The 15,584-nt window shown below is 46.3% G+C and overlaps 1 protein-coding gene across 1 annotated transcript in view; it reads left to right on the top strand.

The window, feature by feature from the left end:
• ZZEF1 (zinc finger ZZ-type and EF-hand domain containing 1) overlaps positions 1–14,274 on the top strand; it is a 78,439-nt gene extending 64,165 nt beyond the window's left edge. The window contains exons 44-55 of the mRNA XM_067472053.1: positions 667–786; positions 1,335–1,517; positions 2,883–2,983; positions 3,540–3,675; positions 5,193–5,570; positions 5,738–5,881; positions 6,061–6,229; positions 6,337–6,435; positions 7,865–8,030; positions 8,699–8,849; positions 9,316–9,387; positions 11,555–14,274. Of these exons, the coding sequence (XP_067328154.1) occupies positions 667–786; positions 1,335–1,517; positions 2,883–2,983; positions 3,540–3,675; positions 5,193–5,570; positions 5,738–5,881; positions 6,061–6,229; positions 6,337–6,435; positions 7,865–8,030; positions 8,699–8,849; positions 9,316–9,387; positions 11,555–11,629 (1,794 nt within the window). The 3' untranslated portion in view covers positions 11,630–14,274. The remainder of the gene's footprint in view (positions 1–666; positions 787–1,334; positions 1,518–2,882; positions 2,984–3,539; positions 3,676–5,192; positions 5,571–5,737; positions 5,882–6,060; positions 6,230–6,336; positions 6,436–7,864; positions 8,031–8,698; positions 8,850–9,315; positions 9,388–11,554) is intronic.
• The last annotated feature ends 1,310 nt before the right edge of the window (positions 14,275–15,584 follow it).

Here is a 15,584-nt window from a genome sequence, read left to right as displayed (position 1 = left end):
GTTCTCGCAGGGTCTGGAGTTTCTAAGGACATCGGAGGGTTGGTTTGTGCAGCATCTTCCTACTACAGTTTGCACTGAGACACCAGAATGTCAGCACAACTTAATTCTAGGTTAGAGAGACACAGAATTGTACAATCGGGATGTAAAGCGGGGCATAATAAGTATAATAAAAGTTACAATAAAGAGCAGAATAATAACAACAATCTGTATAAATAAAAATGTAATGTTTGATTGTGGGATTAACATAACTCAAAAACCACTGGGTGAATTGACACCAAATTTAGACACAAGACACCTCTCAGGCCAACAAGTGACCATCACTCATAAAATGCTGAAAAACACAGCGGAAGGGACTTAAAAAGAAAAAATAAATAAATATTTATGATATTTATATGGGACTCAGAGTGGCTTACAAGATATATACACACACACACACACACATATACATATATACATATACATACATACATACATACATACATACATGCAATATATTATATTATTAGCATAGCACAATAATAATAATAATAGTAGTAGTAGTAGTAGTAGTAATAATAATAATAGTAGTAATAATAGTAATAATAATAGTAATAGTCATCCAGCCACTGGATGCGAACATTGGGCTCTTTGGGCTGTAACTTGCACCGCCTTCCTTCTTCCTGACAGACCCCTGCCTTTGAAGAAATACGAACAGCTTTTCTCCAGACGGGTTTGCTGAAACTGTTGGTGAAGAAATGCAGCAAAGGCACCGGCTTCAGCAAGACCTGGCTTCTCCGGGACTTGGAGGTAAGCCGAAGGGTTTCTGGCTTCCCAGCTGCAGTGTAACCCAGGTGGAGAGTTGGGCGTCTCTCTCGATCTGCACCTATGAAGGGTCTGTCCTATTTATTTATTTATTTAGTGATTTATTCGTGTCAGGAACGACTTGAGAAACTGCAAGTCGCTTCTGGTGTGAGAGAATCGGTGGTTCCTCATCGTGGTCTCTGTGAATCGCACATATGGTTTTTCCTGCACCTGTGCAGACAGTTTGGAATCTTCTAGAAAATTTATTAGGCGGTAGCCCCGCCCACTCTCCCCTTGAGAGTATATATAGCCAGTGGGAGGGGCTACTGCCGCAGATCTTTTCATCCGCAGCCATTGCAGCAGCTAGGAATTTCTCATTTTTCGTCATCTTCAGTGCGAATTCACAGGTGACCACTCGGAAATACGGTTACAAGTAAGCAACCTATATTCTGCAAGGATGTTGCCCAGGCAATACGGACCCCATTCTAAGAGCGTGCCCAATCATGCCCATGAGAGAGAGATGACGTGTTCTCTCTGTTGTTGTCCTCTCGCAGATCTTGTCACTGATGCTCTACTCCTGCAAAAAAGAGGCGGGTTCCCTGGCAGAACGTAAGGAGGAAGAGCCGGATCCGGAGCAGGATCAGGACCAGGCCACCACTGCGGCGCCTGCGGGTGCCACGCAGGGCCGCCTCGACCCGCTGGAAGGCCTGGACGAAACCACCAAGATCTGCTTCCTGGTATTTTTTTTTCCTGCTTCGTAACAGAATGGGGTTGGACTGGATAATATATATAATTATAAATATAAGTATATAATTATATATTTTATATTACATGTAATATTACTAACAATATTACAGTATAATGGTAGAGTGCAATATAGTAATATATAATACCAATATTGTGCTGTGCTAATATTATAATATATTGTATTTACATATAATATTGATAATAATATAATACAATAAATATAATACTATTAATAATAATAATATATTATAATTATATATTTTATATTACATGTAATATTACTAATAATATTACAGAATAATGTTATAGTGCAATATAGTAATATATAATACTAATATTGTGCTGTGCTAATAATATAATATATTGTACTTACATATAATATTGATAATAATATAATATAATACAATATAATACTATTATTACTAATAATAATAATAATATAATTCTATATTTTATATTACATGTAATATTACTAACAATATTACAGTATAATGTTATAGTGCAATGTAGTAATATATAATACTGATATTGTGCTGTGCTAATAATATAATATATTGTATTTACATATAATATTGATAATAAAATATAATACAATATAATACTATTACTACTACTAATAATAATATATATTATAATTCTATATTTTATATTACATGTAATATTACTAACAATATTACAGTATAATGGTAGAATGCAATGTAGTAATATATAATACTGATATTGTGCTGTGCTAATAATATAATATATTGTATTTACATATAATATTGATAATATTATAATGTAATACAGTATAATACTACTACTACAAATAATAATAATAATAATATATTATAATTCTATATTTTATATTACATGTAATATTACTAATAATATTACAGTACAATGGTATAGTACAATATAGTAATATATAATACTAATATTGTGCTATGGTGATGATATAATATGCTATATTGTATATACATATAATATTGATAATATTATAATGTGATACAATATAATAATATGATATGATAATTATATATTGTATATTATATATAATATTACTGTATAATAGTAGAGTAATATTGTGCTATGATAATAATATAATATATTGTATTTACATATTACTTGTAAGCTGCTCTGAGTCCCCTTCTAGGGGGTCTCAGACCGTAAATAAATAAATAAATAAATAAAATATAGGTGAGGGCATGTGAATTGTACAAGGTCCAGAGAATGAGTCCCATTGGGTGAGTTGTGGTCACTGAAGTAATTCCAGGCTGCGTTATGCCTCTAGTGTAGGCGCACCCATAGTCCCCCCCCCCCCCCCCCCCGGCAGAGAGGGCCAGGACGTTAATGTGGCTTGGGCCTGCTTTCAGATGACGCACGACGCCCTGGACGCCCCACTGCACATCCTCCGGGCCATGTACGAACTGCAGATGAAGCGGAGGGACTCTTTCTTCTTGGAGGTGCAGAAGAGGTAAAGTAGGGTCTGCCTCAGGCAGCAAAAGTGGAGGAGAGACACCCACAATGGCATGTGCCGTCTCCAGCAGTGTGCAAAAGAATGAGGAAGAACTCAATTGGTGTCACAGCTCCCCCGGTGGCCGGAATTCAAAAAGCATGCCTTCATGAAGATGGAGAGTTTAATAACCTCTGTGTGTCTGGCTATATATATGTTGTGTGTCTGTGGCATTGAATGTTTGCATTGTGCATTGTGATCTGCCCTGAGTCCCCTGAGGGGGGAGAGAAAGGCCGAATATAAATATTGTCAATCAATAAATAATTAATTAACCTTGGCCGGGGTTCTGGCTCCCAGGAAGGAAGCGCGGCTTTTGCTGCCTATTTTTGCATCTTGCAAATGAACACCTGGCCGTGGGGAAAGGCCAGCCAAATCACAACGGTTTTGGATTTCCACAAACCCCAGATTTAAACTCCCAAGCTGGAAATGGCTTTTGGAATATGTAAATTTCCATGCAAAGTGCTGTCAATTTTGGAGTGGCCGCTTTCTGACTGTGAAATGTTTCTCTTCCTCAAAGATTTGATGGCGACGTGGTGACAACCGATGAGCGGATCCGCACGCTGGCCCAGAAGTGGCAGCCCAGCCAGCAGACCCGTTCCGAGGAGCAGAGCGCCAAAGCCCTGGACACCGACATGATCGTGGTGCCTTGCCTGGTGAGCGAGCGCCTGCCCGCCCGCCCCTGAAAATATTCCCCATTGACTCAAATCCAACGCCCACCTTTTGGGGCTGAATTCCCTCGCCAAAATTAGGGTGCACTCGCAGGTCATGGACTCCTCTTTGTGGCCCCATTTCTTAAGGTTGGCTCTGCATCTTGTGGTGCCAGAGCACAGTCTGTTCAGCACCTTTGAAGTCATCCAGTATTCTGTGTGCCCAGGAGGGAGTCTCTCATTTGGTATCAGCCATTCATTTAGCCTGCCACTTTTGGACTCTTGCTTGCTGAGGTATTCCTGTGAGCATCTGTCAATCTTAGAAAACCATTTGTATTTCCATAGCAGTGAACCAAGGCAATCAAAGTGGATGCGTTTGGCAGCAGAGAGGCTCTCCAAGGGCTCTCTTTCCGTTGCTGGGAGGTTTTCACATCATTGCTTTTAATGAAGGGGTTCTAGTCCTGCAGCAACTGCAATGCACACTTTTTTTTTTTTTTTGCCAAATGAGAAAATGTGCCCTTTTTGCAACTAAGCACGAAACTTGAGGTGTGCATTAGATTCAGTGGTGTATGACATAACCCCCCCCCCCGCCCCGCCAGTTACAAACATCCTACTTGCAAACGACTCATAGTTCAGAACAGGGCAGAGACCACAGGGAGGGAAATCTTTTTCTCCTTCGTGGTCTCTGTGAAATTGCACCTATGGTATTTCTCTCGCTTGCGCAGTCAGTTCGGGATCTTCTATAACTCTTCTGTTCCTGGCTTGAAAGTGTCATTTCCTGTTTGGTTGTGCGGCCCTTCCTTTGAAAACAGTTGTTCTGCTCCAGAGATTTGGTTTTTGTGACTGCCACACACTCGGTTGAATTGACACTCAGTGATGAGAGAGTCATTCAAAAACTAGAGCCAGGTGTTTCCAGGTGGAAGTCGGTCCTGGTCAGGGCTGGCTTGACGCACCTTCTTCCTCTTGGTGCATTTCTCCCTTTCACCCTCCATTCCTGAGTCTTCGTATTCCGCAGCACTGCTGGTCACAGCTGACCTCCAGTAAGAGTGCTCAAGGGCCAGGGCTTCCCAGTTCTCTCTGTATGTCTCTGCCAAGTCCAGTGTCTTGGTGGTCAGTCCATAGGTGGCTGTGGAGCCCTATTCTTGGCCATGATGTTCTCCTGCAATGAGGACATTCGTTTCCAGGTGGAAGGCAGTCCCAGTCAGGGTTGGCTTGACGCGCTTTCTTCCTCTTGGCGCATTTCTCCCTTTTGCACTCCATTTGTGCCTTTTTGAATTTTGCAGCACTGCTGGTCACAGCTGAATTCCAGTTAGAGCACTCAAAGGCCAGTTCTCTGTATTTATGCTACAGTTTTTAATCATTCCGGTTGTGAGATTCATCTCGCTTTACAACAGGCTTTGTAGCCCAGTGAGGGGTCATTCAAAGGCCCTGGTCCTCGCTGACTACAAATCCTGAAACTCTGCTTTGAGCTTCGTTGGGCTGAACTTCCCTACCTGCCTTGCTCCCCTCTCTCTGCATCGCAGGCCAAGCCAGCTCCTTGTGGCACTGCCACGGAGGAGTCCAGCCCGGTCACCCAGAAGCTCATCGCCAGCACCGAGAGTGACCTGCGCCTCAGCTACGCCAAGCAGCGCCGTGCCAAGAGTGCCGTCCTCCTGCGCAAGGAGCTGGAGCCATCGCCTACGCCGCGCCGGGGGGGCCCAAGGGGTGCAAGGGGCTTCCTCTACCGGCTGCACAAGGCCACCGCCGTCCTCTACGCCCGACACGCCCTGGCCCTGCTGCTGGCCCAGTGGCCTCCGCAGGCCCCCCTCGGACCAGAGATGCTGGAGCTGAGTGGGCCCGCCCACATGGCCTACATCCTGGACATGCTCCTCCAGCTGGAGGAGAAGCCGCTCTGCGAGAAGGTGAGCGAGTACAGCGGGGAAGAGGGGCAGTGGGCACGCAAAGGAGTCCCAACGGCAGGCCGTAGAGATGGAAGCGACCAAGTGGCCATCTAGTCCAAGACAGGAAAAGCACCATGGTCTCCCAGCCTCTACATAAAAGTAATAGTCCTGTCTTCTTCTTCCTGCAGATCCTGCTGAAGGTGCTCCGTAGCTGCAACGAGAGCATGCTGTCCACCATGGCGCTCACGGCTTGCCAGTTCATGGAGGAGCCAGGGGTGGCCGTCCAAGCTCGAGAGTCCAAGCACCCCTACAACAACAACACCAGTTTTGAGGTAACCGGCCTCACCGTCATTCCAGACCACCCACAAAAAGTGAAAATCCGCGAAGTAGGGACGCTATATATGTATATCGCATTCTGAGGATGAGGCAGAAGCGAGGAGAGATTTAAAGACCTGTGGCCTGCGCATGAAATAGAATTCATTGGAGCCCTTTCTCTCTCCCTCTCCGGCAGGACAAGGTCCACATCCCGGGCGCCATCTACCTCTCCGTCAAGTTTGACCCGCAGTGCAACACGGAGGAGGGCTGTGACGAGCTGGTGGTGTCCAGCAGTGCAGACTTTGCCCACGACCGGCACACCTTCAGCGGGCCTCCCCACAAGTGGGCCGACTTTGAGCTCCCAGGTGAGGAAGGACGGGCAGGGGCCTCCCCTTCTGGGTTGGGGGCCCAACAAGGCCCAAGGGAAGCCCTCTCCCGAGCTGAAGGCGACTTCCCTTTCGTGCCTTGCCAGGAGATACCCTGCACTACCGGTTCACCAGCGACATGAGCAACACCGAGTGGGGATACAAGTTCACGGTGACGGCCGGGCACCTGGGCAGGTTCCAGACAGGTGAGCCCTGGGGTCCCTTCCAACTCTAGCATTCGATCCTATTATTATTATTATTATTATTATTATTATTATTATTATTATTAAGCAGAGGCTGGAGGGCCATGGGGGTTTCTCCCAATGCTTCCCTATGGAGGTTTCTCCCAAATCTTTCCTATGGGGGTTTCTCCCAATGCTTTCCTATGGGAATTTCTCCCAATGCTTTCCTGTGGGGGTTTCTCCCAATGCATTCCTATGAAGGTCTCTCCCAATGCATTCCTATGAAGGGTTCTACCAATTCAATCTTATGGGGGTTTCTCCCAATGCTTTCCTATGGGAATTTCTCCCAATGCTTTCCTGTGGGGGTTTCTCCCAATGCATTCCTATGAAGGTCTCTCCCAATGCATTCCTATGAAGGGTTCTACCAATTCAATCTTATGGGGGTTTCTCCCAATGCTTTCCTATGGGAATTTCTCCCAATGCTTTCCTATGGGAATTTCTCCCAATGCTTTCCTATGGTGGTTTCTCCCAATGCTTTCCTATGGAGGTTTCTCCCAATGCTTTCCTATGGAGGTTTCTCCCAATGCTTTCCTATGGTGGTTTCTCCCAATGCTTTCCTATGGTGGTTTCTCCCAATGCTTTCCTATGGTGGTTTCTCCCAATGATTTCCTATGGAGGTTTCTCCCAATGCTTTCCTATGGTGGTTTCTCCCAATGCATTCCTATGGAGATTTCTCCCAATGCATTCCTATAGGGGGTTTCTCCCAATGATTTCCTATGGAGATTTCTCCCAGTGTTTTTCTATGGGAATTTCTCCCAATGTTTTCCTATGGGGGTTTCGCCCAAAGCTTTCCTATGGGAATTTCTCCCAATGCTTTCCTATGGGGGTTTTTCACCATTCTTTCCTATGGAGATTTCTCCCAGTGCTTTCATATGGAGATTTCTCCCAATGCATTCCAGTGGGGGTTTCTCCCAGTGATTTCCTATGGAAGTTTCTCCCAATGCATTCCTATGGGGGTTTCTCCCAATGCATTCCTATGGAGGTCTCTCCCAATGCATTCCTATGGGGGTTTCTCCCATTGATTTCTTAATTGAGAATTCTCCCAATGCATTCCTATGAAGGGTTCTACCAATGCAGTTTAGGGAGGTTTCTCCCAAAGCTATCCTATGGGAATTTCTCCCTATGTTTTCCTATGGGGGTTTCTTCCAATTCTTTCCTATGGTGGTTTCTCCCAATGCATTCCTATGGAGATGTCTCCCAATGCATTCCTATGAGGGTTTCTCCCAATGCATTCCTGTTCTAGGATCATATTGGCCTTGGTATCTGCTGCATTGCCCTCTTGGCTCTGTGCAACCATAAGCCTGGCCAATGGGAGGGGGGTGCATAGGCCTCTGCTTTCGGAAGAAGTCGGGTCGAAGGATGGCTAAGCCAAAGGAAATGTGTTGAATTGCAGGGTTTGAGATCCTGAAGCAGATGCTGTCGGAGGAGAGGGTCGTCCCGCACATCCCGTTGGCCAAAGTCTGGGAGTGGCAGGTGGGCGTGGCCTGCCGCCAGACTGGGCACCAGCGCCTGAAGGCCCTGCATTTGCTCCTCCGGATCGTCCAGCGGTGCGGCCACGGGTAGGCTGGGCACACCTTTCATAAATGCGTCAATATTTATGAAATATTTATTTTATATAAATATTATATATATATATATATATATATATATATATATATAATACTTGAGATATTATATATATACACACATTGTAAATGAATATTTTTATAAATATTTATAAATATATTTATAAATAAGTATAAATATATTTATATTATATTTATGTATAATTATTTATATATTATAATATTTATGAAGAGAGGGAGGGGCATCCTGCTGTAGCCCATTTGGTTCTCGTTTTCCAATGAATATCCATCCCATCGGGTTGCTGTGAGTTTTCTTGGCTGTCTGGCCATGTACCAGAAGCATTCTCTCCTGACATTTCGCCTGCATCTCTGGTAGGCATCCTCAGAGGTTGCGAGGTCTGTTGGAAACGAGGCAAGTGGGGTTTATATCTCTGTGGAATGTCTAACAAAGGATTCCCCCAGGCAGAAAGCAGCCAGGCTTTTTTTAAAGCTGCAAGGCTCTTCAGTGCTAATCAAGGTGGCCCATGGCAACATTCACACTTGCCTCCATCAGACATGAGTTCTTTCTCCCACTCTGGAAGTCATTCCGTGCATATATATTTGGTTGGAGCGGGTGCGTTTCGGCGGCGTTGTGACAGCCGGCCTCTTCCTCCTCCGTTCAGGGACTGCGACCTGGCCTTGCTGCGGCCACTTTGGCAGTTGTTCAGCTGCATGGAAAATGGCCTCCGCCACGAGGCGGCCAAGCCGGGCCTCCTCCTCCCACTCCACCGGGCCCTGACCGAACTCTTCTTCGTGACCGAGAGCAAAGCCAGCGTAAGTCATCACCATAGGAGTAATGCCTTAATTTATGTCTTACCTGCCTCTCCTGATGACTCCAGTCGGGGCGCAACAAGGCCCTTTCCCGGGGTTTTGCAGGCGCCCGGCCTTCCGTCCCTTCTCCCTCCTGTTCTCCCCACTGCTACTTCTTGCCTTTGTGCTGCCCCCAAGTTACAAACATCCCACTTACAAATGGCTCCTAGTTAAAGACAGGGCTGGAATGGATGGCCTTTAGGGGTCCTTTCTCCTCAAAAGGAAGGGAAATCCACTCTTGAAAGGCCAAATCCATGCATTAGATTGAAATATTCTTTACAGGCATTTCTAGGTCCTCCAGCGTGTTGAAATTTGGTTGGCATTAATGGAGTTAATGGTGCAAGTCCCAGAGAACATTGAGCACCACTTGCTGGCTCGCTCGTGTTTTCGCTTGCTGGGCCTCCAATGACTTTCCCCCCTTTGCTTTCAGGAACTGGGCTCTCTGCAGGACTACTTGCTTGCCTTAAACACAGACGACCACCTCCACCGCTCCACTGCACAGGTAAGGCGTTGCTTCTGGTCATTCCCTTTTGGGGAGGGGGAGGGGTGGGATATAGCACGGGTGGCCTTCGAGCGAGGCCCAGATCCCTCCCAGGGAAGAAAGGGGGTTCTGTGTCCAAGTTTGGTCCCGATCCATCATCATTTGGGTTCACAGAGCTTCTGAATGTAAGTAAACTACAACTCCCCCAAATCAAGGTGAATACACCCCCCCCCCCCCACCAAATTCTACTCTGTTTGTTGTGTGCCATAGAAAAGAGTAGTAAAAGGTTAAGGGAGAGGCAGTGGACAGGATCATGCAAATTTCTCACCAGTAGAGAGAGTAAGACACACTGTGATGTCTGTGGTGGAGGAAAGGGTTAAGAGAGAGGCAGTGGGCAGGATCATGCAAATTCCTCACCAATAGAGAGAGTAAGAAGCACTGGGATGTCCGTGGTGGAGGAAAGGGTTAAGAGAGATGCAGTGGACGGGATCATGCAAATTCCACACCAATAGAGACAGTAAGAAACACTGGGATGTTTGTGGTGGAGGAAAGGGTTAAGGGAGAAGCAGTAGATGGGGTCATGCAAATTCCACACCAATAGAGAGAGTAAGAAACACTGGGATGTCCGTGGTGGAGGAAAGGGTTAAGAGAGAGGCAGTAGATGGGGTCATGCAAATTCCACATCAATAGAGAGAGTAAGAAACACTGGGATGTCTGTGGTGGAGGAAAGGGTTAAGAGAGAGGCAGTGGGCAGGATCATGCAAATTCCACACCAATAGAGAGAGTAAGAAACACTGGGATGTCTGTGGTGGAGGAAAGGGTTAAGAGAGAGGCAGTGGGCAGGATCATGCAAATTCCACACCAATAGAGAGAGTAAGAAGCACTGGGATGTCTGTGGTGGAGGAAAGGGTTAAGAGAGAGGCAGTGGGCGGGATCATTCAAATTCCACACCAATAGAGAGAGTAAGACACACTGTGATGTCTGTAGTGGAGGAAAGGGTTAAGGGAGAGGCAGTGGGCGGGATCATGCAAATTCCACACCAATAGAGAGAGTAAGACACACTGGGATGTCTGTGGTGGAGGAAAGGGTTAAGAGAGAGGCAGTGGGCGGAGTGATTAAAATTCCACACCAATAGAGAGAGTAAGAAACACTGGGATGTCCATGGTGGAGGAAAGGGTTAAGAGAGAGGCAGTGGGCGGGATCATGCAAATTCCACACCAATAGAGAGAGTAAGAAACACTGGGATGTCTGTGGTGGAGGAAAGGGTTAAGAGAGAGGCAGTGGGTGGGATCATGCAAATTCCACACCAATAGAAAGCGTAAGACACACTGGGATGTCTGTGGTGGAGGAAAGGGTTAAGAGAGAGGCAGTGGGCAGGATCATGCAAATTCCACACCAATAGAGAGAGTAAGAAGCACTGGGATGTCTGTGGTGGAGGAAAGGGTTAAGAGAGAGGCAGTGGGTGGGATCATGCAAATTCCACACCAATAGAAAGCGTAAGACACACTGGGATGTCTGTGGTGGAGGAAAGGGTTAAGAGAGAGGCAGTGGGCAGGATCATGCAAATTCCACACCAATAGAGAGAGTAAGAAGCACTGGGATGTCTGTGGTGGAGGAAAGGGTTAAGAGAGAGGCAGTGGGTGGGATCATGCAAATTCCACACCAATAGAAAGCGTAAGACACACTGGGATGTCCATGGTGGAGGAAAGGGTTAAGGGAGAGGCAGTGGGCGGGGTTATGCAAATTCCACACCAGTAAAAAAAGTAAAAATCACTGGGATGTTTGTGGTGGAGGAAAGTGTTAAGGGAGAAGCAGTAGACGGGGTCATGCAAATTCCTCACCAATAGAGACAGTAAGAAACACTGGGATGTCCGTGGTGGAGGAAAGGGTTAAGGGAGAGGCAGTGGGCAAATTCCACGGCAATAGAGAAAGTAAGTAACACTAGGATGCCTGTGGTGGAGGACACAGACTGGAATCATTGCCAAACGCTCTTTCAGGTGCACACACCAGGTTCAAACAAGTACACATATCAGAGCAAGAGCTTGGTTTGTTAAAGGAAATAAGTGACTTTGTTAACTAGTCCTGGGGGAGCTCTTTGACTAGAATGTTCCAAAATGCCGCGCAAAGGCAACACCTCCAAATCCCTTTGTGTTCACCTCTCTCTTTCTCTTTTCTCCCCCGCACACAGGCCCTGCAAAACATTGCCGCCATTAGCCTTGCCATTAACTACCCCAACAAATCGACCGCCCCTTGGAACGTTTAATCATTGCGGCCCTCGTAAGGATCTCAGAGAAGGAACGGGGCCTCTTCCGCTTTGGGGTGTGGGCTCCGCCACGGTCAAGGTGCCACCCCTGCGAGGGAGCACGCGGGCCTTCCAGAGACCCTCCTTGCGCTCCCCTGGCGCTCCGTGCGCACTTCCCTTGCAGCATGCCTGTGGGATGGTCGCTTACTTTCTCTGACTCTTTTGCAAAGGGGTGCACGGAGGCAGGGAAAGGGGGGCTTGCTGTGGAAAAGGGGGCGCCTGGTGATTCTCGTCCCAGCCTGTCGGACCCTCGGCGACCCCTCTTGCCGGCTCCCAGAAACCCAAATATATCATTGATCTGAAGCATCTCTCTTGGGACTTGTGGGGCTGCAGCCGAGACCAAAAACTTGGTGTCTTCCTTTTTTGACTTCCCATCAGTCGAAAACATCCCGGGGGTCGTTTCCAGCCCTTTCCTTTGCATCCTGGAATGAAAACAGAGAGGGAGGGGGGAAGCCGAGGGGGGCGCAGCTTCGTACGTAACGTTTGCGGACTGGAAATGGTTCGTTCAGGCCCTATTTCTCGTTGGATGTGCGCAGAAGCCGAGGAGTTTCATCTTGGAGTGAGATGGAGTGACTGGACTCTGACTCGAACCCGATTGGAAATGTAGGAAATGCTCAGCCGTTCGTCCCGCTTGCAATCATTCGCAACTGCTGAAGTTGAATGGGATTGTTCGCCATGTTTTGTCTGCCAAACTCCCCGAAGGAGGAGACGCTATTTGTGTGCAAAGTGGGTGCATCCCCCCAAGTTGTCAACATCAAGCTTGGAAGAGGACCCGTTCTGTTCCCATGACTCCTTTCGCACCAGGAAGGCGAGCCTCTATAGGAAAACGAGCCCTGTGAAGGCTGCACAAGCAGATCAGGCCTAGTGGATAGGGAGGGATTGAAGGTTTGACCCTATGCCCAGGGATGCAGCCTTCCTGTCGTTCCGAAACATCCGAGGAGGAAAGATCAACCTACGCAACCGGGAGAAGCATGCCTTCTGCTCTCAAGAGGGGAATAAGCAATATTCCTTCTAAAAAAGGAAATCATGCAAATTCCACACCAATAGTTGTTTTGGGTTGTTGTAGGTTTTTCGGGTTGTATGGCCATGGGTTGTTGTAGTTTTTTTCGGGTTGTATGGCGACGTTCTAGAAGCATTCTCTCCTGACATTTCGCCTGCATCTGTGGCAAACATCCACAGAGGTTGTGAGGTCTGTTGGAAACTGGAAAATTGGGTTTATATATCTGTGGAAAGTCCAGGGTGGGAGAAAGGACTCTTGTCTGCTTGAGGCAAGTGTGAATGTGGCAATTGGCTACCTTGATTAGCATTGAATGGCCTTGCAGTGTCAAAGCCTGGCTGATTGCTGCCTAGGGGAATGCTTTGGGGGTTTTTTTGGGAAAAGATTTTTATTAAGTTTTGTAATAATACATCGAAAGAGTGAGAACAATAAAAGTATAGAAAAGAGGTAGAAAAAGAGAAGATATGCAAAGAGAGCAAAAAAAATAGTGATAAAAGAATCTTTAAAAAATACTACAAAAATTTAAAAAGAAAGAAGAAAAAGTGGGGTTGGGAGGTGTTATCCTAGGGAAATCCTTTGTTGGAAGGTGTTAGCTGGCCCTGATTTATTCTTGTCTGGAATTCCCCTGCTTTTTGAGTGTTACTCTTTATTTACTCTCCCGATTCTAGAGTTTCAGCCAGACTTTGAAGCTGCAAGGCCATTCGATGCTAATGAAGGTGGCCAATTGCAACGTTCGCACTTGCCTCAAGCAGACAAGAGTTCTTTCTCCCACCCTGGACATCATTTTACTTGCCTCGTTTCCAACAGATACCTTCACTAATTGACTTTGCAGCTGCAAGGCTATTCAATCCTAATCAAGTTTGCCAGTTACAACGTTCACACTTCCCTACAACAGACAAGAGTTCCTTCTCTCTCCCATCACGGACATTATTCCACAAAGCACCCCCAACAGATGGCCATCCAGCCTCTGTTTAAAAGCATCCATAGAAGGAGCCTCCACCACATAGAGTTTCCAACAGACCTCGCAACCTCTGAGGATGCTTGCCACAGATGTAGGCGAAACGTCAGGAGAGAATGCTACTAGAATATGGCCACACAACCCCAAAAACCTACAACAACCCAGTGATTCCGGCCATTAAAGCCTTCGACGGCTACTGTTTTGTTTTTGGAAGCCCCCAAAAAAGCCAGAAGTATAGAAAAGAAGAAGGAGAAGAAGGGGCTGAACAGAGTTTACGGCAGAGTTTCAAAGGCGAGATCCAGATTGAATTATATATTATATACTCTGTGACGAATCACAATCACCGTTCCCCCCGCTTTTGTTTCTGAGTCTAAACCCCCAAAGCGAATGGTTCTTCACCCCCCTCTTCCGCGCTTCCCCTTTTTCATGTTTATTTTCCTCGACTCCATTTGATCCGTCATTGGGAGGAGAAACGGGCAGGCACGAATCACGTTTGCTTTGACCTTATTTTACGGGAACCCCCCTCCCCCTTTGATTTCCTCCTGTTTGGTTTCGACGTGTCTTAAGAAAAGAGAGACGATATTATAGATATGCAAATGAAGAGATATATTGTAAAAAGAGAAATCTATTAAAAACGAGAGCGCGCCGGTGCGTGTGGCTCATCATTGTGTGTGTGTTTGAGGGGCATCCTATGCAAAAAGTGACTATAAAGCATAATCCAGAACTTATTCAGGCCTCAGGAGCCTTAGGAAGAAGGGGAGTGGTTCCACAGTGGAACTCTCTGCCTCAGGGTCCAGTTGAGGCTCTGTTAAGCAGTGGCTGCATGGCTATCTATCAGGAGGGCTTTGATGGGGTCTTCTTCCAACTGTGATCAATAGCATTTCGCGCATGGCGTGAAGCATGTCGCAGGCGCTGGCCAGTCCTCAACACACATGAATGCCATTGCTGCAAATCCGCAGTCATGCCTCTGTGTATATGTATGTTCGCGGGTGAATCAGAAACATCCGCACGACAGCTGAAGAATTTATTTTAATTGACTCACAGAAGAGACTAATAAATAATAATAATAATAATAATAATAATAATAAATAAGTCAAGGTGGTCCCAGTGGTGATTGGCACACTGGGTGCAGTGCCTAAAGACCTTGGCCTGCACTTAAACACAATCTGCGCTGACAAAATTACCATCTGCCAACTGCAAAAGGCCACCTTGCTGTGATCTGCACACATTATTCGCCGATACATCACACAGTCCTAGACACTTGGGAAACGTCCGGCATGTGATCCAATTCAACAGCCAGCAGTGTGCGCTGTGGACTCATCTTTTGTGTTTCATATAAGAAGAAGAAGAAGAAGAGTATTACCCTCCTCTCTGTGGCTTGAAAAGAGGTATATCTTTAAATGAGCTCAAATACGACTAAAAGACCCATAAGATGCACCCTGAAATACAAGTTAAAATCTAGATTGAAATTCAATTGAGCGGGTAAGCCTAATAATAATAACAACACTTTGTAAGCAAATTTGAAAAATGTTCTGTTCCTGGTCTGAGCCTGTTCTTTCCTGTTCAGTTGTGTGCTCAATCAAACTACAGGAAAGGAGATTTCATCTGAACATTAGGAAGAACTTTCTGACTCTGAGAACTGTTCACAAGTGGAACTCTCTGCCCCAGAGTGTGGTGGAGGCTCCTTCTTTGGAAGCTTTGAAACCGAGGCTGGATGGCCATCTGTCGAGGGTGCTTTGAATGCGATTTCCCTGCTTTTTGGTAGAATGGGGTTGGACTGGATGGCCCACGAGGTCTCTTCCAACTCTAGGGTTCTATGATTCTATCGTGGTGGAGGCTCCTTCTTTGGAGGCTTTTGAGCAGAGGTTGTTCAGCGGTGGAACTCTCTGCCCCAGAGTTTGGTGGAGGCTCCTTTGGAGGTTTCTAAGCAGAGGCTGTTCGCCAGTGAAACTCTCTGCCCC

Source organism: Anolis sagrei, chromosome 11, assembly GCF_037176765.1.
Source record: "Anolis sagrei isolate rAnoSag1 chromosome 11, rAnoSag1.mat, whole genome shotgun sequence".
Lineage (NCBI taxonomy): Eukaryota > Metazoa > Chordata > Lepidosauria > Squamata > Dactyloidae > Anolis > Anolis sagrei.
The sequence above is the reverse complement of the archived record's forward strand: the minus strand, read 5'-3'. Positions and strand labels throughout refer to the sequence as shown.